The following is a 27263-nucleotide window of genomic DNA, read 5'->3' as shown; positions in this document are numbered from 1 at the left end:
CTTGTAACCCAAGCTGGCCTGAAACTCAAAACATGGACAATGACCCTTGGATTTCTTTTTCTTTCTTTTTCTTTTTTTAAAAAGATATATTTATTTATTTATTTTATGTATATGAATGCACTGTAGCTCTCTTCAGACACACCAGAAGAGGACAATGGATTTCATTACAGATGGCTGTGAGCCATCATGTGGTTACTGGGAATTGAACTCAGGACCTCTGGAAGAGCAGTCAGTGCTTGTAACCGTTAAGCCATCTCTCCAGCCCTGACCCTTGAATTTCGAATTCTCCTGCCTCTGCCTCCCAAGTACCATTAAAGGTGTGCACCATGGCACCCAGCAGTGACTTGTTTTGTAAGTTGTCATTTACTTTAGGTTGCTCCCTGTGATGATAAATACTTTAGCGACTCCACATTTCTCCACAAAGTGGGCATCTGCAGGGCTAATTTAACCGTTTCTCCATTGCTTTTTCCTACTGAGGCTGATTCTTCAGTGATCGTCTTTGCAGCGAAACACTCGCACACGATTTAAACACATTCCAGGGAACTGGACTTCCTGACCAAGAGCCGTGCACTTTTTGAAACATCTGCTTACCATTTCTCTCTCTTTCTTTTTGAGACAGGGTTTCTCTTTGTAGCCCCAGCTGTCCCAAAGCTCACTCTGTAGACCAGGCTGGCCTCGAACTCACAGAGATCTTCCTGTGTCTGCCTCCTGAGTGCTGCGATATCATGAGCCACCATTACCCAGCAATGTGGTATTTTCTTTTGATTTGCATTTTCTTGATTTTTCTTTCCTCACCGGTCCTTCTTTCTTTCCCTCCCTCTCTCCTTCCCTCCCTCCCTCCCTGCCAGACCCTTAAACTCAATAAGGAACTACTCTGCCACTTAGTTGTGCCCCCAGCCCAGTCTCTCATGTGATCTTTATAGGTTTGTGTTTGTTTACTTGGTATTTTGGTATCTTTAAAGCCCTTTTATAGAGAGTCAGCTCTAGAGCCTCTGGGATGGGCCGGTGAGTCCCAACATTCAGCCCTCCTTCTTTGCCACTGAAACCATGACACCGGTCAGGTCAGCATTTCCACGTCAGGGAAATGAGCAGACCCCTAGTGAATAAGCTCAGAATAAACACCACACACTGTCCATGGTCAGCCCAGATGTACACCTCACTGGCCTGTTGAGTGTGGAGAAACGGGATGCACAGCTAGCACCAGCTGTGCGGGCTGAGCCCTCAAAGATGACACAGGCTACTAATTTAAGGATGTAATTAGAAGGGAAGAAAGCCATCTTAGAAAACCAGTGCTATTTCATGGTTAGCTTCCATTCTTCAGGTAATTAGGAAGGTGGAGACAGGTGCAGAAGGAGAGGAGTCCTCAGGTGTGTGCCCCTCCTTGTTTTTCATCTCTCGGCTTCTTCAGGCTTCCCTCCATCCCCTACTCCTCGTGGTTAGGAAGAGCATCAGTGGTCATCTAAAAAGTAAGGCTACTGGCTGGCAAGATGGCTCAGCCATCCAGGGTCCTGTCATCAAGCCTAGCCACCCAAGTGTCCAAATCTCAGGAACCCACATGGTAGAGCTTGTCCCACAAATTCTTCTCTGACCTCCATACCAGCGCACACTGGGCAACACACTAGTGCTGTTCTAGCTTGCACACACACTGGATAAATGCAATAATAAAAATTTTAGAAAGTAATGCTATTTCAGATGAGTCAATTTGTCAAGGATAAATTTCCAAGCCCTGTAATTAAACTACACTTTATATTACCATTTGTTGTTGGGGTGGTATTTTTGAGACTGTATCAGTCTTCACTTTGTAGCCTAGACTGGTCTCATACTGGTGGCAATCCCCCTGACTCAGCCTGTTGGTTAGTTTTATGTCCACTTGGCACAAGCTAGGGTCATCTGTGAAGAGGGACTTTTAATTAGGAAAATACATTCAGAACCAGGACTGATGGTGCATGCCTTTAATCCCAGCATGGTAGGGGCAGGCAGATTTCTAAGTTCGAGGCCAGCCTGGTCTACAGCATGAGTTCCAGAACAGCCAGGGCTACACAGAGAAACCTTGTCTACAAAAACAACAATAGCAACAGAACAACAACAACAACACAAACACAAAGAAAATACCTTCAGCTGGGCGTGGTGGCGCACGCCTTTAATCCCAGCACTCGGGAGGCAGAGGCAGGCGGATTTCTGAGTTCCAGGCCAGCCTGGTCTACAAAGTGAGTTCCAGGACAGCCAGGGCTATACAGAGAAACCCTGTCTCGAAAAACCAAAAAAAAAAAAAAAAAAAAAAAAAAAAGAAAATACCTTCATAAGACTGACCTCTAGGCAAGTCTGTGGAGTATTTTCTTTATTAATTATTAATTTATTAATCATGTATTAATTATTGATGATTGGTATGGGAAGTGGGACTCACTGTGGGTGGTTCCACGCCTGGACAGCAGTCCTGAGTTGTAAGAGAAGCCAGTATGAAGCATCCTTCATGGTTTCTGCCTTGAGTTCCTGTCCCAAAGATGTGTCTCGATGAGGGACTTTAATCTGTGACTATCCTCTGCAGACTGCTTTTTTTTTTTTTGGTTTGTTTTCAAGACAGGGCTTCTCTGTGTAGTCCTGACTGTCCTAGAACTCATTCTGTAGACCAGGCTACCCTCGAACTTAAAAAACCTCCTGCCTCTGCCTCCCAAGTGCTGGGATTAAAGGTGTGTGCCACCACTGCTTGCCTGCAGACTGCTTTTAATTTAGGTGTGTATCATAGCAGTAGAGACTTAATGAGGTCTCATGACTTTGGAGTTCTAGGTTGTAAACTGGCCGGGGTGGCTCACACACATAACCCCAGCGGGAGGGAACCAAGGCAGGATTATTCTCCATACCTGCGCAGTTAAAGAGTAAGATCCTGTCCCTAAAGGAACAAAACGGACATATCTACTGCCTGTCCCCACCGCGTGGCCCCAGTTTATCTGCAGGTTGTTCCAGTGGTTGAAGGTAGTGTTTATGGAAAGTTGTGGTTTATGGGAGCAATGTGAAACTTCTCCACCAAGATACAGCTTGGGCTTTTCCGGAGCAATTAGGAATTTAGTTTGAAAGTGTTTGGAAGTGGTCTCCCAGGTGAGAGTGAGTGTCGCGGCTGTGTACCCATTCTCCCTCTTGGCTGACTTTCTGGTTATGCATATCTGTTTTCTGAGCGGATCTAGCAAAGAGGACCTCGAAAAGTAATTCCAGTTTAATTGCTTTGGCCACCAATTAAGGGGACACATTAAATTCTAAAAGAGTGTTAGGTATCCTTTCAAATGCTTTCTAAGTCACCTAGGATTTTCTTCTCCCCTCCCCCATGAAACCTGTCAAGCTCTGGGTAAGGAATGAGTAGCCAGCCTTCCAGGGACCTGCAGTCCCACTGTGTGGGTCCAGCCTCTATCAGTATATGCCCAGGATTCATCAGCTTTTTTCATTAAAAAGTTTTTGTTTCACATTTTTTGTATGTGTGAACACAGTGTAATGTACTTTCTTTTTTTTCTTTTTGGTTTTTCGAGACAGGGTTTCTCCGTATAGCCCTGGCTGTCCTGGAACTCACTTTGTAGACCAGGCTGGCCTCGAACTCAGAAATCCACCTGCCTCTGCCTCCCAAGTGCTGGGATTAAAGGCGTGCGCCACCTCGCCCGACTTACTTTATTTTCTTTTTAAATTTTTTACTTTATTTTGTATATATTTTTGAAAATAAACTGTTTATATATTGAGATATTGCTCGTTGCTCACCAGAGTCTGTCTTTGGGCTGTTCCTTAGAGATCTTAAATTCTTAAAAAAGTAATCTTTTGTTTTGTTTTATTCTTTTTATCTTTCCCTTTTGGGGGGTTGGGGGTTCTTTTTTTTTTTTTTAAAGATTTATTTATTTATTATATGTAAATACGCTATAGCCGTCTTCAGACACTCTAGAAGAGGGAGTCAGATCTCATTACGGATGGTTGTGAGCCACCATGTGGTTGCTGGGATTTGAACTCAGGACCTTCGGAAGAGCAGTTGGGTGCTCTTACCCACTGAGCCATCTCACCAGCCCGGGTTGGGGGTTCTTTTTCCTTTCTTTTTAAAGAAAGATTTGTTTTTATTATTTTAATCATGTGTATAGGAGAGGAAGTCAGTGCATTTTGAGTGCATTTGCCCCCAGGGATCAGAGGTCAGACCCCGTGGAGCTGGAGCCACCATGCCTGGCTTTAAAAACAAGTTCTATCTCCTATTCTATGAATTTCCCATTACAGAACAGTGTCAGCACACACTGGTTGTCAGATCTGGGAGCAGCTGTAGCTGCCTAAGGTTTCTGCATGAATTCTAATCTGGCCTGTGAAGTGAGACTTCATGTGATCGAAATCTGACTGCCCAACTAATATCTATTTATTTACATATCTCTTTAATCTTCTTTCTTTTACTATGTTTCAAATGATCTATTGTTGTTATATTGTGTGCAAACAATGGCTGTCACTCCTTAATTCCCCATGTTTGGACTTCTTCACCCTGCCTGCCTTGACCTCCCTCCCCAGAGCTGAGATTCAAGGCATGTGACCCCAGCACCCAGTACAACCTTCTTTTTCATCATCACATCAGTTAGAATTTCAAATGAGATGTTGAAAGGTGGGCTTGCTGTGATCGCTGACTCAGCAGCTCGAGAGCTTGCTGCCATGCTGTGGACCCAGGGTCAGTGGCCAGCACCCACATGGTGGCTTACAACCACCTGTGATTCCATTTCTAGGGGATCCAGAAACCCTCTTTTGACCTCCTTGAGCACTGGGCACACACATCGTGCACATGAATTTAAAAAATAGATTTTTTTTTTTTTTTTTTGAGGTACTGAAAGCTAGGATGGCAGAGGCCTTCTGTCTGTGAGGCAGGATGCTGCAGTAGCGACCCACCTACCTCAGCCTCATTGGCTTTAGGTTTCTTGCTAGACAAAGCTATCATTCTGGGTGGTTGACAAAACACTGGGAATTCACCCCCAGGTTCTGTAGGCTGTAACTCAGAGATCAGGCTGCCAAGGAGGCTGAACTCCGGGAGGCCCTCTCCAGAGCTAAGTTTCTGGACTCTTGGCTTGCTAGTCATTCCTGGGGATCCCTCCAAATACTGTCACATTATGGATGTTATTTCAACAGGAATTTGGGAGACATGGATGCTACTGCAACTATTAATGATGATTTTTTTTTAAGATTTATTTATTTATTATATGTAAGTACACTGTAGCTGTCTTCAGACACACCAGAAGAGGGCATCAGATTTCGTTATGGATGGTTGTGAGTCACCATGTGGTTGCTGGGATTTGAATTCGGGACCTTCGGAAGAGCAGTCGGCACTCTTAACCACTGAGCCATCTCGCCAGCCCCCTAATGATGAATTTTAATAAATGTTCTTTTCCTATCTTCCTCTCTTTTTTCCCTTGGTGCTGGGGAAGTGCTGTACTACTAAGGGATGTCACAGTCCCATCGTGTGTAATGATTTTCATAAACTTTTCAACTGTTTGAGCATTCTTTTATGATCACAGTATATAATTATTTTTTGATAATAGTTTCATTTTGACAGTTTTGGGAGATCTAATTATTTTCTTTTTATTATTTTGAGAGCAGTGTCTTACTTTGTGTTTCTGGCTAGCCTGGTACTCGTTATGTAGACTAGAGATCTACCAGCCTCTGCTCCTAAATACTGGGATCATAATTCTTTAAAATTTTTTCTTTTGCTCTATGGTAGTGGTGCATGCTTTTGATCACAGCACTTAGGAAGAGGCAGGCAGACCTCTGTGAGTGACCCTTTACAGTGTGAGTTCCAAGATGGCCAGGGCTCAGAAAACAAACCATTTTTAATTTTTGTTGTATGTATATGACTATCTTGCTTGCTAATATGTTTGTGTACTATTTGTGTGCAATGTCTAAGAAGGCCATAAGAGAGTATTAAACCCTCGGAACTGGAGTTATGGACAGTTTAAGCAGCTGAGTGGGTGTTGGAAATTGAAGGTCCTTTGGAAGATAAGCCAGTGCCTGTAATTGCTGAGCCATCTCTCTAGCCCCAGGAGTATACTTCTTTTAGTTTTACACTCTGAAGATGTGTCTTTATTTTTAATTTTAATGTAATATGATGTATATGTTGTCATGCATATTCTCAAGTGTGTGTGTGTGTGTGTTTTCCTTTCTATGAATGGCATCCAGAACTTTACATGTATTAGGCAAGTTCTTGACCACGGAGCTATATGCTCAGCCTCACACACATATGTTGGCTGATGATATTTCTGTTGTATGACTTTGTGTAGTTATTAACCTTTCTGTGCTTCATGTTTCCCCTGAATAAAAAAGATGAGTAAGTGATCTTGCCTCTACCCTCGGGGATGAGATGTGTCCCTATGGTTCATGGGCATGGCAAACAGTGAATGTGAGCCGTGACTGTAACTGCGTGGCTTCTCATGGCTGAGTGTGCTCCGTGAGTGCACAATCCCTTTGCTGCAGTGTGCAGTCTGGTTAGACCAGCTAGTTAGAATGAGTTGGGTACCATCTTCACACTCTGCAGCTATTCCTACACTGTTGGAATTACCTATTCCATGAAGGTTACTAGAGCCTATGAGTGTCCTCAGATGACCCTTTGGTTTCTTCTATGCTTCCTTTGTCTGCTCAGATTGTGGATAGATGGCCGTCTTAGCACTTGTAGTTTACAGAAAGTCACCTGTTCCAGTCCTTACGACTTCTCCTCCTTCATCAGACTTAACTCTTTTCCAGGCCAACATTTCTCTCTCTCTCTCTCTCTCTCTCTCTCTCTCTCTCTCTCACATACACACACACACTGTGGATATACCCATTCAGGACAATCTATTCCCGCCTTTGTGGACATATTACTAGAAAACCTGGGCCATAGTAAAATTGACTTTCACAGTAACTCCTGCAGTTATGACTGGAAGTGAGGGGGGAAAACAACAACAACAACAAAAAACCCAAGGTGTGTTTGTTGCAGCTTATACATGTTTTACTACAGCTGCTCCAGGAACCAGACACAGAAGTGAGATCAAACATTCAAAGATTTCATTAAGGAAGTCCCTGTGAGGCAGTATAGGGACTGGAAAAAGCCCCAAATCCTTAGGGAATCTGACCATGAGTCCAGCTCAGTGCTATACAAAAGATTCTCAAAGTTTAGTGTTCAACTTCCTGCCATCTGGGGAGTTAGTCACTTCAGTTTCTGGCTTGGTCCAGTCCCTAGAACACCTGGTCCCTATGTGGCTTCTTTCTGCAGATCTGGGAGCTTTGGGATACTCCAATGCCTGCCACCAAGTCCAAGTCTCTGAACCAGCAGAGATTCTGACCAGCATAATGCCCAGCTTGGATAGGCAGCGCCTTCCTGTTAGGTATTCATGCACATTGACATCTGGCTGTGCTGCTGGCTGTTGAGTGGCAGGGTGTAGCCATTGCTAACTGTTTCTGTCTTCCTTTTCTCTCTCCTCAGCCTTCATTTCCCTGTTCCTTTTCCCTCCATCCTGGCCACTCATCCTTTCCTGCTTCCTTCTTCCTCTCATTTTCCCGTCTCCTCCTCTGTCTTCATGCCTTTCTCATCTCCCTGTCTCTCACCTCTTCAGATGTGCACAGGCACAAGTGGACATTGGTTGAGATGAGTGTGTGGATCACCTTCATCCATTTGTAATGTCTAAGCTGCTCACAGGGCTTCTCCTCCCGCTCCCAGCATCCCTTCCCCCCTTTCCTCTTCTGTGCTCTTAAGTTTTCCTTGAGAGTGAAGCTTACTTAGGTCCATTTTCAGTCCTGGTCCTTTTAAACTTGGGGGTGGGGTGGGGGTAAAGTTGGGCACAAGGCCTGGTTCTCCAACCTCTCCAGCTTGTGCAGCCTGATGGAGTCCTGAGAAACCAAGGCTTGGAGTTGGTGGGCATGACGTTTTCTGATCCCCTTCCCCCCTTCCTCCCTTCCTCCCTTTATCCCTCTCTCCCTCCCCCACCTCCTTCCTTCTTTCCTACATGTACACACACACACACACACACACACACACCATCAGATATGCCTATCTTGGTGTGAACATTATAAAATGTATTATACACACTAAAACATTACATGAAAGAATTCTTAGATTCTTCCTGATAATTCTAATCCACTAAAATTTGGTAAAGCACTTAACCTTCATCTTTGTAAGGTCTCATAGGGTATCTGCATAGACTGATAGGCATGTATTCCTTAGCCGCACACTGATGTCACAAAGACTAGGTCAGGAGAGCCCAGTTCCATAAAGGTAGGGGTCATGGCAGGGGCATTATCTACCTTGTAAAACTGGCCTACAAACGGCACTTGTTTAACTCTCAGCTTGAATGACACACAGATAAGTCAGCAGGTCACCAAGAACAAGAGCTGACAGGCTGTGGTGCTGGGAACGCAGCCTGCTGGTCTGACTCTGTTGGCCAGGAACCATTCCTTGCCCCAATCCTATGTCTAGTGGTTGGAAACTGGCAGCCTCTAGGCTGCAGGCATGTTACAAAAGATCTGTATAATATTTTCTTAAATATAGTTAACACTCAATTTTTAAAAAAAGTATGTATATGTGTGCATATATGCACATATGTATTTATAGTGTGTGTGTGCATGTATGAGCATGCACAGGGACGTCTGAGTGTCATGGTTCAAGTGTGGAGGTCCTCTGAGCATTGAACTCCAGTTGCCAGGTTTGGTGGCAAGTGCCCTTACCTACCTTCGAGCATCTCGAAGGCCTCTATTGGTTTTATTTGCAATGAAAGAAATGTGTTTAGTTTAACATGTGAGATAACACCAAAGAAGGGTCTGAGGAGTAGCAGTTTGTGTCAGCATTTCTGCTTGCTTAGGTGGCAGCTTCACTCCTTGGGCTCTTTCGGTCTCAGTATTCCATGTTGTCACTTTCTTAGCCATGGAAATACCAGCCCTACTGGTATGAGCACATTGTTTTCTGTCATTCTCTGGGCTGAGGTTAGGGTCAGATTGCGTGCTCTTTCGAGGCTAGCTTACACCAGGACTTGAGAGGATGTGGTACCTGGGGAATCTTGGCTTTGTGGGTCTTGGGAAAGTGCTCCATATTGAGTCCACTCCAGGTCATCAGGAAAGTGTCCTCTCAAGGGACAGTGAGTGTGTGTGTGCTTTTGTGTCCCTTATTTGACTGACTATGGAGTCCTGAATCCCTGCTCCGCTGGCCCCTGTGGAGGTAGAACGTGGCTATGAAATATCACTTGGAGCTTCCAGCCTCCTCCTTCCTCTGCTTCCTACCTTTTGTTTGCTTGTTTGTTTGTTTGTTTGTTTGTTGTTTAGTTTGTTTTCCTATGAAGAGTCTTAATTGAGTTTATCAACTGTAGCAGTGAGGATCAGAACTCATAGAATTTATTTAACTATCAAAGGGGAGCCATCAGGTTGCTTACATGCAGATGCCGGGAAGTCCCGTGTGGGTTATATGCAGTCTAGAGGGCCAGGTTGCAGAAGCAGCTTAGTCCTTGAAGCTGGGAGGTCTGGAACAAGAGCTGGTGTGTCTGCAGGGTCCCGGAAGTCCTAGAGACCAGCTTCTTTGTATAATGCAGGCAGGCTCATCCCCTGTAGTCTCATGGTTTGTTCACACACAGCATCTTTTCTTGAACCTTCCCGCTGGAAGGACCACGGTGGAAACACCCTCACCAGGTTCCCCCTGTCCTTAGTGATCGTGAACCGACTGAACTGGATATGACTTTAAAAATTATAAAAATCAGCCGTGGGGGAGGGGGCACCTGGGTCAAGGCCTCCTGGAGTGGCTCTCACAGTTTCTGTCACTTGGTAGGTTCTACCTCACCTAAAGCACCTTTTCTCGCGCTCGCGTGCGGTTTAGAGGTTGCCACCTTTCTGCTGCCTCCTGTTCACCTTGCCCATCGCTGCGGTTCACAGGGCTATGTGTTTACTCGTTGGCACCCAAAGCCACGCTCCATAAATACAGAGAGTCACTTCTAGCCGGTAACAGATTGTTCTCCAGTTGTTTCTCTGCTCTTCTCCAAGACTAGAAAGACCCAAGGTTCTCGCCTTTGCTAACTGGTGACTTAGGGGAGGGGCGTTCCACGCAGCTATGCTCTCTGTGGGCTTCACTCCGATTGGGAGGGTATTCGCAAGGACTCGGCAGTACTTGTCCATCTCCCCATCACCTCTGCTGCTGGCGCCACTTGTCAGGGTGCATGGCATGGGATTGTTTATCTCCATTGTGCAGTTAGTAAATATGAGAGGTACACACTAGTTATTACTCTCCGTTCTAGACTCTCTCTCTCTCTCTTCTCCCTGCACCCACCCCCCACCCCCAAGGGTTTCTTTGTGTAGCTCTGTAGCTCTGGCTGTCCTGAAACTTATTTGTAGGCCAAGCTAGCTAGATTAAAGGTGTCTGCCACCACCGGTAGCCTGTGCTTCATTACCTGATTTATTTCCTCTTTTAAGGCCTGTATGGGTGAGCGTTTATAAAGTACCTCATCTGATGACTTTCACCTGAAGCCCTTATTCATGCTGATGTCTAAGTGGTTAAAATTACCATTTTTCATACATCTTTCCACTGTATTAATGCCTAAATCCTAAATCCAACATCATAGTAAAGATTTATCTACATATCTTGTATTTTTGTAGTTTTGTGGTTGAATATGAAACTTAACTAAACATTTCTCTAGATTAATTTTAACGGATTCAAGTAGCAGTTTAACGTCAATAAACTAATACACAAGTGGATGGAAACTCCTCAGCTCCCAAGCCAAGTGTCATTTACTGGAAGATTCCTTTCCTCCCCCTCCCTCCCTTCTCTTTAAAGGTTCATGTTACTGTCTATTGTCCCCAAGAGAAAGATATTCACAGTCACATTTACATATTGGATAGTTCCTTCAGAGTTCTATCTAAATTTTCATATGGCAAGCCCAAGTTTAACTCAGCATTTCTAGCACAACCCCTCAACGCGGAACCCATAACGTAGCCTCCGGGTCAAATTTGTCACGCAATACAGTTCATTTATTTTCCTTACTTTATAGAGGGAATACCTACATAATCTGTGCTTTGGGTGACATCTGTGTGGGCTTCCCTGGTCTTTCTGTATAGCACTGTTAAAAATGGCAGTTGATTCCAACATCCCTGCCAGAGTGTCTACTAAGTTTGAATACTATTGTTCACTCCTTATGTGAGGCTGCTAACTGATCAGGATATGGGACATTAAACAAAGAGGGTTAAGAGTTGTATCTAGCCAGGCATAGTGGTGCACGCCTTTAATCCCAGCACTTGGGAGGCAGAGGCAGGTGGATTTCTGAGTTCGAGGCCAGCCTGGTCTACAGAGTGAGTTCCAGGACAGCCAGGGCTACACAGAGAAACCCTGTCTCGAAAAACGAAAACAAAAACAACAAAAAAGATTTGTATCTAAGTAATTACAGATGACATCAAGTGTTAAAGACAGAATGGAATCGTTAGGGTGACCCTGTGAGAATGATTTCTCTTTACTATGCAAAAAAATAATCCCGAATTTATTGTTTCTGTCTATTTTCTGTAGCTTTCTTGTTGCTTTTCTTTAATTTCCCACCATTTGGCATTGGTGCTTCTGTGTGTGTGTGGGTGGGTCTGTATACATGAGTACAGGGGCCCTCAGAGGCTAGTGAGGGCACTGGATTCTGGGAGTTGGAGTTGCAGGTGATCTCGAGCTGCCCGATGGGTGTGTTGGGGACAGAACATGCACACACTCCTAACCACTGTAAGATCGAGCAGTACACATTTCTAACCAATGTAAGAGCGAGCAGTACACGCTCTAACCACTGTGCCCCCCAGCCTGCCCCTCTTACTAGTTCCTTAGAACCTCTGCTCCGTTCTGTCCCACTCACCACTGTCAGAAAGATGTTCTCCGAATACATTTAATTGGGCTAGTTCCTGGCTGAAGACCTTGCACTCAAAATCCGGTTTAACCCAATTCTAGAAATTGAGCTGGCGAGCTAGCTCAGTGGGTAGGGCACTTGGCACTGAGTCCGGCGGCAATCTGAGTTTGATCCCCAGGACTCACAGGCAGCAGAAGAGAACAACTTCTAAACCTTGTTCATGCTTCTTCCATGGCACAGACCACCCCCCAGATAAAAAACAGAAATTCAATCAAATCTGAAAAGTGATCAACCCATCCCTATGGAACCTGCTCTCCCTGGGTGACTTCTTTCTTGAAAAGTTAGGGTCCAGCTCTTCCAGAGAAGTTCCTCCTTGCCTCAGAGGCAAGCTCGTGCAGTGCCTACCTTTGGGTCCCCTCCCTCTGTATGATCCAGTTTTCCCATCTTCCTCCCCATCTCAATCCAAAATAGATCCCATGTTTCTCTGGATTAAGCTTGCAGGACCTGTACAAAGAGAGCCAGCCCTGAGATACCACCAGTGGCAAAGTCAGAGACGACATTAGACTGGATCAAGACATATCCCCAAGTGAAGGGGAGAGAGGGAATGTTGGGTGGGAACCCGAAACAGATTACCTTCCACGGAGGTTCACGGGGCAGGGGGTCTTTCAGACAAAGACTGTGTCTCCTGAGAACATGCCCGCTTCACAACCTGTGCGCAGTGGCTGGCTGGGAAGAGTCCACAGGGAAGTGTGAGCTCCCTGTCAGCAAGGTGGCAAATTCAGAGCAAGGCAGCAGAACCTTGGTCCACCCTGTTCTGTGTCCTCAAGACAAAGTCCCTTCCAGTATCCTCTGCCCTATCTTCATCTGTACTTGTCACCTGGAAAGGTGTCACCAGGCAGAACCTGGACCCACCTTTGTCTCTGCTGTCACTCCGTTGCCCATCACAGCTGCACACCCACGACTTGTAGGTAAATGGCATCTTGGTTTTCAAGGTTTTAAAATAGTATGTCCTAGCATTTAAAACAAACAAACAAACACACACACACACACACCACCACCACGTCAAAACAAGAGACCAGCAAGCCATGTCTGCTATGATGTTCATTACATATTTATAGCTCAACTGGTGGACCAAGGGATTGGAGTCCAGTATGAAAAAAAGGCATCAAGGTGTGAGTGATGGGCTGTCATGGTTGCCGTCTAGGGGAATCTCTGGATGAGACTATACGAATGAATGGATGGATGAATGAATAATATTTTCCTAGAGTAGGTTCTTTCCCTGCATGGTTTACTCTGTACCTCTCACACGTAGACAAGCTCTGTGGATGTCCCACAAGCTTTGCTTAGTGAATGTGTAGACTCTGCTGCAGCCTTCTATGATGCTCACCTTGAGTATTGATCTGCAGTCTACTCACGGCGGAGGGCTCGTGTGTTTGTAAAGCACACTTGGCCCAGGGCTTGTGCTTCTTCCAACGTTGATCTCTCCTCTGATCAAATTTCAGAATCCACAGAAATGACGGTTGTCCCAGGACAAAGCCCTGACCTCTCTGGACCTCACTTTCCTTATTTGTAAGACGAGAGATTTTTGAGTAGATAATCACAAAGATTCCCAACACCTTTTGTGTTCATAAGCATGAAAATAGACACACGTGTAAATAACAAGCACTGGGGAGTGTGGGAGCCCACGCCACAGAAAATATGAGTTACCGTGTGAATTTTGCTTCCTTCTAAATAGGCATTTGGTTATAGGCCAGTTGGATCTGGGCAGTAGAAGTCTAATATTAAAACAGTTAAATTATCCTAGCTGGTCATAGTTGTATGTGCCTTTAATTCCAGCAGGAGCAGATGAATCTGAGGCCAGCCTGGTCCGCAGAACTAGTTCCAGGACAGCCGGGGTTACACAGGGAAACCCGGTCTCAACCACCAACTGCCCACCCCCAAAGTTAAAATGTTTGTTTGTTTATTTCTTATTGCGTGTGCGAGCTTGGGTGAATGTGTAGAGATCTGAGGACAACACCACCTTGTGGGGCTGGGACATGTAACTCCCCTCACCCATCTTGACCGCAGTGTCTTTACTGCTGAGACGGCATGCTGGGCACTAAAGGAAGTTTTTGTACATAGGGGAAGGGAAATGTTCAGTCTGCCACTGGGGGATTGTGTGACTCCCCAGGAAGAGACCAGGTTTTAGGGTGGAGCAGAGGAAGGGCTCTTAGGAATGCTTCCTGCTGTGTAAAGGAAGTCTTTAATTCCCGCAGGACCTTCCTTCTGCCCTTCTTTCACACCTGGGTGGCCTTTTATTCTATTTATATTCCATTGTATCATGAGGCATTCACAAATGCGGTGCAGACAAATCATGGTGCCATCCGGAGACCCTTGTTTTCAGTTTTGTGTTCTTACAGACTCAGTTCCTCATGCCCCCGAGCAGCAGCTGTGTCCTTACACACTCAGTGACTGCTCCTCACAGCCCTGTGCAGCAGCTGTGTCCTTACACACTCAGTGATGCTCCTCACAGCCCTGTGCAGCAGCTGTGTCCTTACACACTCAGTGATGCTCCTCACAGCCATGTGCAGCAGCTGTGTCCTTACACACTCAGTGATGCTCTTCACAGCCCTGAGCAGCAGCTGTGTCCTTACACACTCAGTGACTGCTCCTCACAGCCCTGAGCAGCAGCTGTGTCCTTACACACTCAGTGACTGCCCCTCACAGCCCTGTGCAGCAGCTGTGTCCTTACACACTCAGTGATGCTCCTCACAGCCCTGAGCAGCAGCTGTGTCCTTACACACTCAGTGATGCTCCTCACAGCCCTGAGCAGCAGCTGTGTCCTTACACACTCGGTGATGCTCTTTACAGCCCTGAGCAGCAGCTGTGTCCTTACACACTCAGTGATGCTCCTCACAGCCCTGAGCAGCAGCTGTGTCCTTATACACTCAGTGACTGCTCCTCACAGCTCTGTGCAGCAGCTGTGTCCTTACACACTCAGTGATGCTCCTCACAGCCCTGAACAGCAGTGACCAGTTGCTAGCACACTCTCCTCATTTCCCCGGTCCCGTTCTGTCCTAAGAGTTTGTCCCATGACTTGCTTAAGGCAGTCACTGTGAGGGTTCTCCACTGCAAAGTGACTGTCCTTTTCCAGGTAATGTGATCTGTGTGGATGGATATTCACAAGTGACTCCCGCTAGAGATCCGGCTCTCTAGTTCACTTTTGCATAAAGCAACTTAGAATGCCAACTGTACTAGTGTGTGCTAAATCTAACACTCTTCTCTGCTCGAATATTTGGTTAGCTTTGTCAATTATTCTTTCAAAAAGAATAGACGAGGAGAATAACTTTTGAGTCCCTTCAGGAGGATAGATCCTTGCGTTTCCATCTATGTAGTTTGTCTCTAATAGTCCCTGCTCAAATCAAACTCCTTTCTTATCTTTGCATTCACCCTCTTTCCTCTCCTCTTCTCCCCTCCTTCCCTTTCCCTCCATTCCTCTTCCCTTCCCTCCCCTGGCTCTCCCTTCTTGCCCCTCCCCCTTTTTTTCTTTCCTTTTCTTTCCGGAAGATGCTGTATGTAACACTTGCTCTCCAGCATAGAGAAACTAAAGTTTGTTTTTTCGAGACAGGGTTTCTCTGTATAGCCCTGGCTGTCCTGGAACTCACTTTGTACACCAGGCTGGCCTTGAATTTAGAAATCCGCCTGCCTCTGCCTCCCGAGTGCTGGAATTAAAGGTGTGCACCACCACGCCCAACTTTTTTTTTTTTTTTGGATACAGGGTTTTCCTATGTAGCATGTAGCCCTGCCTATCCTCAAACTCACTCTGTAGACCAGGCTAGCCTCAACTCAGGAATCCTCCTGCCTGTGCTTCCCAAGTGCTGGGATTAAAGGTGTGCACCGCCACACCAGGTCAGAAATTAACCTTCTAATAATACATTAGTCAGGTACTGGAACTGAGAAATTACATCTGAGGCATTGAGCGGTCTCCACTCCTTGTCCCATACTGCCTGCTGCAAGACTTTGGGCAAACCTGGTGATTCATATCTGTACGAACATGGTGTCTGAATCTGACTTCGTTTTTTTTTTTTTTTTTGAGGGGGAGAGGGTTGTTTGAAATCTCTGTAATTTAACTCATGTAAGGTGACTTGAATACTGTGGTGGTTTGAATAAAGATGGCCCCTTGGGCTCATGTATTTGATGTCTAGGCACCAGGAAGTGGAACTCTTTGATAGGATTAGAAGAATTAGGGGGTGTGGCTTGTTGGAGGAAGTGTGTCCCTGAGGGTGGGCTTTGGGTTTTCAAAAGCTCTTGCCCAAGTGGCTTCCTCTCTGTCTTTCCCCATGGGTCAGAGTGTAGCTCTCAGCTGCTTCAGCGTCTGCCTGCCACCCACCATGCTCCCCACCACGATGATAATGGATTGAGTCACTTCTGAAAACCATAAGCAAGTCACCAATTAAATGCTTTCTTTTGTAAGAATTAGGTGTCTTTTTCCTGGCAATAGAACAGTGACTAAGACCCTGCCCATCATGGAAGGCACTCCACAAGTTGTGTAAAACCATTACCAAAAAGTGTTCTAAGGATGGAAAGGCAAATAGATGTAGAAGTTTCCTCTAGCTGTTATGAGTAGATTAGATTTTGGTTTATATACACACAGCTCTCACGTTGTTGTCCTAATGAATTATTCCTATTTAAAACATCTTTTCATCCTTTTCCTCCCATTTCCCACAACAACATCTTTCTTCTGTTTTGCTACCCCTCCTCTTTAGTTTTATCCTTTAACCCTTTCAGCCTTGAACTAACGTGTGTTTTGGGCAGTAGGAGCGTGGATGGAGCACACACTCTAAGCAATGGGTCTGGAGGTGGTTTTTGTGTCTGTTAGGCTTTCATCACTGTGACAAAATGCCAGGAGCATTTTGCAGCTTAAAGCAGCAAAGGTTTACTTGGAAGGTGGTTCCTGAGGTTTTCATCTCAGCTTGGCTCCATGGCTGTGAGCCTGTGGCAAGGCTGAAGAGCCTGGCCAGGGGCTCACAGGGAAACAAAGCTCACCTCTTGGATGCTGGGAAGGAGAGGAGGTGGGTGGGAGAGAGGGAGACAGAGTCAAGATAAAACCCTTCAACTGGATTTTGTCTCTCAGTGATTCTGGCTCATTGTCACCTGGGTCACAGTCTTTGTTATTGACAGTCCTAGACAGTCGGGGACCCAGTTTCTCAGCCCTGTAGGGCAGTTTTCTCTTGCCAGAGCTAATAAGTAAATAAAGGGATGCAAGGGAGATGGACTCCCTGATTTATAAAAGTGGCAAACTGTCACTTTCGCCACATAGTTCTGTTCATAAAGTAATCCTGGTGCGGTGTGGGAGGGCGCTCCATGTCGGTGTGAGTGTAGGTGTCCAGGATGCAGAGGATGGGTGGGAGACAGGGAAACAACCCAAGTGTCAGGTGGCAGTGGTTTGGATCAAGGTGCTAGCAGTGGGGGTGGAGAGAAGTGGGCAACTCCTGCAGATAGTCTGCAGCTGAAATTAGTGGGATTTTCTAATGAGGTGGATATAAGAAACTAGGAAATCATGGACTCTAAGTGTAACAACCGGCAGGCCAGAGCTGCTATCCATGGAGATAAGGAGTGGGGGCTGGGACCTGAAGCTGTGGTGTTGGTTGAAGATAAGATTTTTGGCTTACCCACCTTGCTCTTTCCTTTCCTTTCCTTTCCTTTCCTTTCCTTTCCTTTCCTTTCCTTTCCTTTCCTTTCCTTTCCTTTCCTTTCCTTTCCTTTCCTTTCCTTTCCTAGTCAGGGTTTCTCTGTGTAGCCCTGGCTGTCCTGGATCTCACTCTGTAGACCAGGCCGGCCTCGAACTCAGATATCTTTTTGCCTCTGTCTCCCAAGTGCTGGGGTTAAAGGCGTGCACCACCACTGCCCGGCCACCTTGCTCTTTTCTAATCTCTCCATCCAGTTAGAAGCCATAGCTCTCTGATTAGTCTGTTAGGAATATTACATGAATTTCTCTCATTTAATCTAATGCACCACAGACGAGGAAGCAGAGGTGATAGCTGTTTAGGGCTGGGGCCAGGATCTGAAGCCACCACCATGTCCTGCACCATTTTTTAAAAATACAGATTATGGATATAGTTTAAAAGGTCTATATTAAATGTGTCTTGAGCATTATTGCTTAAGGCTGCTGTGGACTTCTAGGAGTATCACCAGGGGAGATATATGTATGCAAGGGAGTGTGCTTAGGAGTAGGATGGAAGCCGGTGCTCCTGGAGGGAAGCCAAAGCAAAGGTTGTGAGTGACTCCACAGGGCTTAGGAACCTGAGGTTGATCAAGGAAAATGGGGATGACCTCAGGAGGCTCACACATGGACACTGCTGGATGGTTTTGTTTACTGGAATACCACTTTACTGGTGTCTTTGGTGGGTCCTCTTTGTGTTGCTGGCAATCTTTGTGTAGTGAAAATTTAAAGGTAGATCATATATGTAATAATGGTACACATGCTTTTGGAGCTCTGGCAAGGGGAAATTCTGAGGGACTACAGACTGAGAGAGACTATAGACTGAGACTATTTGTGGAGAGAGAGAGAGAGAGAGAGAGAGAGAGAGAGAGAGAGAGAGAGAGAGAGAGAACGAACACCTAGGACCTGGGCTAAGGCCCGGAAACAAGAATGGATGTCTTCAAGGCAGAATGGTGTCTTGAAGGCATGGCAGAGAAGATGGTTTAATTCCCCATATTAAGCAAGTAGAAGGCACAAAATTTGAAAAGTAGCTGGGACTAGATAATGCCAATGGAGAATGGGTATCAGTGGAGGGGTCTGGACCTGATGTAGGCAATGCTCACACTGCACTCTAGCAAACGGTGTTCCAGGAGGATTATTTCACCAGATACCCACCCATCTGAAGAGGAGGAAAGTTCTGGAGAAACTAATGAGAATGCCGTGAACGGCTGAGATGAAAGCTGTCATGACGGATATGGTGACTGACTTAATACAGTGGACACACATGCCATGTGCTGCTTCCTAGCTCCCCAACAAAGTCTTAGTTCCTGAAGTTCTCCTTATCGCTCCATGGCAGTGGGAGGGCGGTCCCTGACTGCCGATCCAGAGTCTCTGGTAGCTGGCTGGCTGAGGTTGCATAGTTCCCTTCACCCCTGCAGCCAGGGACTCAGTTCTCTGCCTTACTTCCTGCCCTGTGTACAAAGAAAACAGAAAAGGCGGTGGAAGTGACCTGAGCTCTGCGCTCTGCTGTCCCTAAAGAGGGATCCAGATATTAAGTTTTCCCTTGCTTAGAGTTCCCTGTGCAAGGTCACCCAGATCCTTGGATTTTGAAGATTACAAAGGAATTGACAAGCTTCTTAACTGACAGAAGCAAGCCAGGCAGTGCTGGCACACACTTTCAATCCCAGCAGTTGGGAGACAGAGGCAGGCAGATCTCTTGAGTTTAAAGGGTTGAGGCCAGCTTGGTCTATGGAGTGAGTTCTAGGATTACACAGAGAAACCCTGTCTCAAACAAACAAACAAACAAACAAACAAACAACCAGAAAAGAAAAAAGAAAAAAAAAAAAAGAAAGAACAAAGACTTGAGTGAAGCCGAGTTAGCCTCGTCTTTCCGGTGAATAGTGAGCTCGTCGTCTTCAGAAGGTGTTTCTCGCTGTAAGTGCTGCTCTATGCACTTTCATTTCTACGTTTTCTGAAGAATGAAAGCGGGCATTGCACAGTTAAAAGGGAGAGCATAAAAGGCTCTTGCTTAAAAAAATAAAGGTGAGGAGAAATTATGATTTCCCCCTATTTGTCATGCTTGCTAGGGGAGACACATGGGTAAATTCCTGAAGACACTAGTGAACTGTGCCAGGAAGAGATGTGGTCAGCAGGAAGAAGCTGGATACTAAGGAAGAGTCGAGAAAAGTCTCTGCAGTGAATCAGGCTACCAGTGCCTGCTAAGAGTTAGACATGAGCCAGTGTTCTAGCCTGCATCCTCTTTCTCACGAGCGACAGGGAAAACCATCTTCATTCCTTTCAATGGCAAGGCCTTTCGCGGCCACTTCAAATATGGCTTCTAGGATTGGAGGGCTTACCTTCAGAGTTAAATGACATCAAAGCGACAAACAGCCAGGACCATGCTTCAATTTAAATGTTAGAATTTTCATGTCGAAGTCTTGGCACATTTATGCTATGAGACTCTTTACTGCTTTGCTGAGTGATGCACCGCTCTCCACGAATGACTGGGCATTCAGTTTCCTGTGTGACTTTCTCTGTGAAATGTAGGTGAGGGCAGCCCCACTAGGCAACTGTGTGGGAGAGGCTGGCACCATCACAGCCTGCCAGGTTGTACTGCTGCGTACAGATTTCCAGCCTGGCCGTGTAACTTACTCTCAGCCATGGTCATTTTTCACAGAGTGGAAACGCTATGCTCCTTTTAGGAAAACAGTTGTTTAGTTTTTTTTTCCTATTAGACTCTCCAAAACATACAACTTTTATAAAGACATTCATTCTGAATGATGAAATGTATTAGTTTCAAAACTGCTTCATGGTCTCCTTTCCTCAAGGACCAGCATGGGTATTCCTGTCCTTCAGCTCTGACTTGCCTTCTCACACTCTTGGCCACTGCAGTGGCTCCCCACCCTGCTAGGCACTGTGGGTCACAGGGTCAGCCCCTCGCTTGCCTTCCATGTTCAGCAGCAGTACCACCTATGGTGTGCTCAACAGATGCTTGTGGGCCAGCACTAGATGAACAAATCTTGCTTTGATTTGTTTCTCTGTGTAATAGAGTACCGGCTGTCCTGGATTCTCTTTGTAGACCAGGCAGGCCTTGAACTCACAGAAACCCACCTGCTTCTGCCTCCTGCATGCTGGGATTAAAGGTGTGTGCCACCATGCCCAGGTTAGATTTCTTTTTAATTAATGATCTTATTTTACCATTAATAAATAATTAACAAGGCCTGATAGGACTTGATAGGACCACCAGAGCACGGTGGTGGCAGGACTGCTTACTCTCAGAGCCCTGCATCCACCCCAGGACCCAGTCATCCATTATTTCCTTGATATTGTGAGGCAGGTTGGTGGGCTTTGCTGTGCCTATCTAAGAACACAGGTGTCCACTCAGCTTCCTTCACCATGGGCTACTGAACAGGCAGTCACCTCCAGAGCTGGGTCTGTTGCATTTGTCTCATGCCAAAGAAACTCAATGAGATACTTTAAACCATGTTACTTGCAACAGAGTTGGCACTGCCACTAGATGTGACTGTGTGTCTTATGATGGCTGTGTTAGCCGAGCTGTTACTTGAATACAGAGTATCTTTCTGCTTCTGTTCCCGTTCAGCAAGTAAGAAAAAAGGGCTGAGAAATGAGCGTCAGTTCTTCTAGACTCAGTTCCTTGACACTTTGTATCCTGACGTGCATGGGGAGCCGTAAAGACTATGGTCTTTGGGAATCTGAATCACTGTTGTCACATTGGCCTTAAGACATTGCTACTTTATACAAGGTTGACCTGGTTAGAATTGATTCACACCATGTCTCTTAGGGAAATTCTCTCTGTCTGCCAACAGTTTCCTCCTTGGGCTTCCTGTCATGACACTTCCATAGTATTTCACTATAGTAGAATCCTATAGTGACATGGACTTCGTCAGTAGAGTTCATTCCATCACTGCACGTCCACAGCTCTGTTACACAGTCTTATCTGTATGCAACGGGTTCTGTTTGCCAAGTAGCTTATGTTGCTATTCTAATTAAGAGATTTATATTGGTCTATAATTTGCTGGGAATTCCAAGTAAGATTAAATTTAATAAAACAATTTGAATCATTAACCTATTACCTATACATAGTTAATGTTTTAAATTAGGATTTAGTTAAAGGGAAATTATTCCCTCACAGGGTTCTGTTCCAGTGCTTATTAATGAAGAATAATTAAATTACTCAGAATGATCAGATGCAGAGAACTGAGTTTGGAGGAAACCAACACAAACTAAGTAGATATACTGTACTGGCTGGTTTTGTGTGTCAACTTGACACAGGCTGGAGTCATCAGAGGAAGGAGCCTCAGTTAAAGAAATGTCCCCCATGAGATCCGGTTGTAAGGCATTTCCTCAATTAGTGATGGGGGGGGTGGCTTAGTCTTTTGTGGGTGGTTCCATTCTTGGGCTGGGGGTCCTAGGTTCTATAAGGGAGCAAGCAGGTAAGCAAGCCAGTAAGCAACACTCTCCATGGCCTCTGCATCAGCTCCTGCTTCCAGGTTCCTGCCCTACTTGAGTTCCTGTCCTGACTTCCTTCCTTTATGAACAGCAATGTGGAAGTGTAAGCTGAACAAACCTTTTCCTGCTCAACCTGCTTTTTGGTCATGGTGTTTCATTGCAGCAATAGAAATCCAAAGACATATACTACCCTTGGAAAATATTTATTTGTGTGTGTGTGTGTTTGTGTGTTTATGTTTACCACATGAGCAGAGTATCTAGAGAGATACTGATTCACCTAGAACTGTAGTTACAGACAGTTGTAACTGCAGTTATCTGATGTGAGGGCTGGGAATTGAACCTGGTCCTCTGGAAATGCAGTAAGCACTCTTGACCGCTGAGCCATTTCTTCAAGGCCAGGCTACCTTTTAAAAGCTATTACAACTCTTCATACACAGTGAAGGTGTGAGTTGAGGCTTTTAAAGTGCTGTGTGGTGGTCATTTCAGCTTTAACAAGCCTTACTCTGGGCAAATACAAAGCAGGGTAACCACGTGACGTGTATGGTATCAGTGGAAAAACATGAAAAGTTCCTGGGCAGTGAGCCTTACATCCCTCTTGTGTTTTACAGTAATAAAAGACTAGTGGCCTTAGTGCCCATGCCCAGTGACCCTCCCTTCAACACCCGAAGAGCCTACACAAGTGAGGATGAGGCCTGGAAGTCATATCTGGAGAACCCCCTGACTGCGGCCACCAAGGCGATGATGAGCATCAACGGGGACGAGGACAGTGCTGCCGCCCTGGGCCTGCTCTATGACTACTACAAGGTGGGTCCCTCCCTTGGGCCAGCCCGTCCTCCCTGCCTCCAGTGGCAAGACAGAACAGTCTTTGTTCTAGGTCAGTGCCTTCCTTAGGGGCTTGGTTTTGGTTCCCCCTCCCCCCTTGTGAAACCCAACTTCATGTCCAGAGAAGTTGTAATTTGGGAATTCAAATTCTCTCTCTCTCTCTCTCTCTCTCTCTCTCTCTCTCTCTCTCTCTCTCTCTCTCATGTGTGTGTGTGTGTCTGTCTGTCTGTCTGTCTGTGTGTCAGTGTGCAGAGGCCACAAGAGGACGGCTGGCAGATCCCCAGGAGTTGGAGTCTTCCCTCCTTTCTGTCATCTTACTTCGTGGTTAGGAGCTGGCTTTATGTGGCATTGCCATGACAGTTCAGCTGTCAGCCTTTACTTGTGTCTAGACTTTTCTGTTTAATAAGAGCCATCCTCTTGCCTCTATCTCAGCTTTCTGGGGCTTATCCCAGTGAGTGTGTTGGTGAGGGGCTTTCAGAAAATCCAGCCCTGACTGCTTCCCTCCGTTTTTATTTTGGAAAAAGTCCTTAAAAGTCCATATAACATGAGAAGAAATACTGGTCACATAGTAATTTTGTTTTTTTTGTTTTTTTGTTTTTTGTTTTTTCGAGACAGGGTTTCTCTGTGTAGCCCTGGCTGTCCTGGAACTCACTTTGTAGACCAGGCTGGCCTCGAACTCAGAAATCCGCCTGCCTCTGCCTCCCGAGTGCCGGGATTAAAGGCGTGCGCCACCACGCCCGGCTGCTCAGTAGTTTTTAAAGTAAGTGTATCTCAGGAAATTAAACAAGAAACAGTCGTGGATTTTAAGTGTAAAGAATTATGACCTGTCCTGGGAACTGTTGAAGTGTAAAAGTTAGCAGGTGGTAGTTAGCACGTGAGGAGCTTCTGTGGCTATAGATACCTCTAGCTAATGCTGGGAACTGGCAGGGTGCTGGGATAGAGAACCAAGAGCTGACCCCCTTCCCCCTTCCATTGTGGGAAAATTAGGTTTAGACAAAACCACTGAGAACAATTTGACCTTGAGTCTGTTTCCTATCGCCTCACCTAAGACAGAGAGCAAGGTCTGAGGGATTGGTATGAGGGCCTTGCAGGGAGCGCCCACCAGGGCATTTTAACTGGGCACGTTATTACTTCAGTTAAGTACATTATTCATTGTTAGAAAGTGCTAGGTTATTTCACTGGTACCTTTGCTGGTCTAGGTTGTTTCCCCCTCCTGAGCTGCAGAGAGAGGATGTGTTGTCAAATACTGACAGACAGGTGGGCACACCTTTAATCTCAGCACTTAGAGGCAAAGGCAGTCGGATCTCTGAGTTCAGGGCCAGCCTGGTTTATGTAGAGAATTCTAGGACAGCCTGGGGCTACACAGAGAAATCCTGCATTGAGAGGAAAAGAAAGAAAGAAAGGAAAGAAAAATCACAAGAATAGCTTTGAACTCTGAAATGAAAACATGTTGAAGTTTATAAAGAATAGTAGAGACAGAGAACTCATTAAATCAGAATGCTCCATTTCCCAGCCTTGCCCATTCCCAGCACCACCAGGCCTCTTGTTTTCAGTCTGTAGCTCAGAGAGAAATGGAAAAAACTTTTTTTAAACACATTTTTAAAAAAAGATTTATTTATTATATCTAAGTACACTGTAGCTGTCTTCAGATGCACCAGAAGAGGGCGTCAGATCTCATTACCGATGGTTGTGAGCCACCATGTGGTTGCTGGGATTTGAACTCAGGACCTTCGGAAGAGCAGTTGGTGCTCTTTTTTTTTTTTTTTTGGTTTTTCGAGACAGGGTTTCTCTGTGTAGCCCTGGCTGTCCTGGAACTCACTTTGTAGACCAGGCTGGCCTCGAACTCAGAAATCTGCCTGCCTCTGCCTCCCAAGTGCTGAGATTAAAGGCGTGCACCACCACGCCCGGCTCAGTTGGTGCTCTTAACCACTGAGCCATCTCTCCAGCCCCTAAAAATATTTTTAACGACAGAAAAGTAGTTGACATTAAACAGTTTTAGAAATTAAAAATAAATCTATTGATATATCATTAAAATATTCCTGCTTTAAATATTCAGGTAATGACAGTTTTTCCTGACTTTTATGATCAATATGACAATTAATAGTTTTAAAAGGCTTTAAAGGAATATATTGATATATTTAGAAGAAATACATAGTTCTTATTCATGTTTCATGTTTTTCTTTACTAAATTTACTTAGTGTGTGTGGGATGTGTGTGTGTGTGTGGGGGGGGGGGGTCTCGTGTTTGTGCTGTTTTGCTGGCCCTTGGGCCTCTGGCTGCTTATCCCATCTCTACCCCAGATTCACAGTAGGGATGCTGAATTACAGATTCTCAACTATGGATCCAGCCTTTGATGTGGGTTCTGGGACCCGGCTGAGGTTACCAGGCCAGTGCTGCCCCTTTCCCCACTCTGTCACCCCCCCCCCCCCCACCAACCCCCTTTGCCCCGTTGCTCTTTAAAATAGACTTTGTTGTTGTTGTGAAATGGTCATCATTTTAAATATTTGATTTGGTTTATCCCAGGGTCAGGGGATAATTGAATGTGGGCAGTTGAATTAGATCCTAAGTGTGTTATCTCCTCTGTATACATTGTAATTCAAGCTCAAATCTGGCTGTAATATTTGGAGATGCAAGGCAGAGAGTTTACACAAAACTGACATTATACCAAATCTACTTTCTCCTCCTTGTTAAATACCCGTCTCCTAACTCATATGGTTCCTTACATTGCATGCAAGATTTGCTGCGTTTTTGTTTGAAACATTTTAGTGCCTAGAACTAAAATGTTTAGAATTAGTCTTTTTGTGTTTTGTTTTGTTTTGTTTTGTTTTGAGACAGGGTTCTTCTACATAGCTCCGGCTATCCTGGAACTTCCTATGTAGCCCAGGCTAGCTTCAAAAATTGAGAGATCCCCCTGCCTCTGCCTCCCAACTGTTGGGGTTAAAAGTGTTTGCCACCAAGCTTGGCTAGAACTAGTCTTATTTCATTTGAACAGTATGTTCGTTTGAATGATCACACTGAGACCTCTTTCAGGTCTTTGCCTACTCAGACCTTGCTGTCCTGTGAGGACAAATCATACCTTGCTGTCCTGTGAGGACAGATATCTTTTCTCAAAGTTGCTGGTTGATGAAATAGGATAATTCGCCCTTTTTAAACTACAAATGCTGGAAGTTAAATGATTCTGACATTCCCTGTTGAATTATCATAGTAAATGTGAAGTGGTTCTTTTTGTCTACCAGGAACTTCCTGGTGCTCTTTCAGAGAGTCGTTTGTGAGACATAAATAAGCAGGTCCTTAAAAGCTGGCAGAGCCAGCCAGGCACATGCCTTCAATCCCAGCACTGGGGAGGCAGAGGCAGGCGGATTTCTGAGTTTGAGGCCAGCCTGGTCTACAAAGTGAGTTCCAGGACAGGTAGGGCTACACAGAGAAACCCTGTCTCAAAAAAAACCAAGAGCCATAGACTTTTGTATGCCACTCCCCACATTTCAGCTTAAACTTGAGCATGGGTGCTCAGACGCCAGCTTTCCCATCTCGGCCTCACCTTTGCCACTTCCCTAGTTCAAGCATCTCAGCTTTTGTATGTATTGGGCTGAGTGGAAACCATAGGAATTCCTTGAGGAATTTACTAGAAGGAAGTTTGCCACAAAAGTGTGTTTATCGCAAAACAGTGAGGGTATTGGTTCAGAAGGAACTCTTTAAAGTTAGCCAGAAGCAAACAAACAGGTCCAAAAGCAAATGTAAATTCAAAAAAAAAAAAAAATTCTACATACCCAACCAAATATGTATCTATACATCTGTAGGTAGCGGAGTCTCCCCTCTCCCACGAGGACTTTTCAATATAATGTGTCAGGTGGCATCATGCTGGCATCATGGTTAGAAATCAACTGCATCAGAAAGACTGGAAGCAAGCTTCCTTGGGAGTGCTTAGGGAATGTCCCTAGTGGATGCTCAGAGTCACAGGAGGAACTGTCAGGCCCTGCCCAGTGTCTCCCTAACCCTCATCAGCCTGGCGCCAAGCTGCAGAAAGGCAGCTTCTACTGTGCCCCCAATGGGATGCTCTCTTTCAAGCCCATCTTCACCCCATACACTTGGCTCTTCCCCTCACCCATTTCTACATCTGGGAGCACACAGCAGTGTCTTCTATGTCAACCATGGTGATCATGAACCTACACTGCTCACCGCTTTCTTGGGTTCGTCTTAACCATTTCCTGACAATAACCTTCTACTTCCAAAAAAAAAAAAAAAAGTTCCCATTAGTTTCTTTGCCTGTGTTGGTATTTCCATCTGCACATGGTCAGTAAGTCTGTCTGATGGTTTACTGCTGGTTTTCAGGTTCCTCGAGACAAGAGACTTCTGTCTGTGAGCAAAGCAAGTGACAGCCAAGAAGACCAGGATAAAAGGTACAATGAGAGGGAGTCTGTGCGCCTCCTAGAAAAAGTCTTTTTCTATGGGTTTTGAAAAAAGGAAGCCAGGCACAATGGTATATG

General features: G+C 45.4%; 1 protein-coding gene across 4 annotated transcripts in view; it reads left to right on the top strand.

Annotated features, from left to right (window-relative positions):
• Grhl2 (grainyhead like transcription factor 2) overlaps nucleotides 1-27263 on the top strand; it is a 131950-nt gene that overhangs the window by 16249 nt on the left and 88438 nt on the right. For all 4 annotated transcript variants that reach the window (XM_085831924.1, XM_085831923.1, XM_021183428.2 and 1 more), the window contains 2 exons: nucleotides 22566-22761; nucleotides 27109-27176. In XM_085831924.1, the coding sequence (XP_085688050.1) occupies nucleotides 22566-22761; nucleotides 27109-27176 (264 nt within the window). The remainder of the gene's footprint in view (nucleotides 1-22565; nucleotides 22762-27108; nucleotides 27177-27263) is intronic.

Source organism: Mus caroli, unplaced genomic scaffold, assembly GCF_978045245.1.
Source record: "Mus caroli unplaced genomic scaffold, Mus_caroli_1 scaffold_16, whole genome shotgun sequence".
In the NCBI taxonomy this organism is placed as follows: Eukaryota; Metazoa; Chordata; class Mammalia; order Rodentia; family Muridae; genus Mus; species Mus caroli.
Note: the sequence above shows the minus strand (reverse complement) of the source record. Positions and strands in the feature narration are given on the sequence as shown.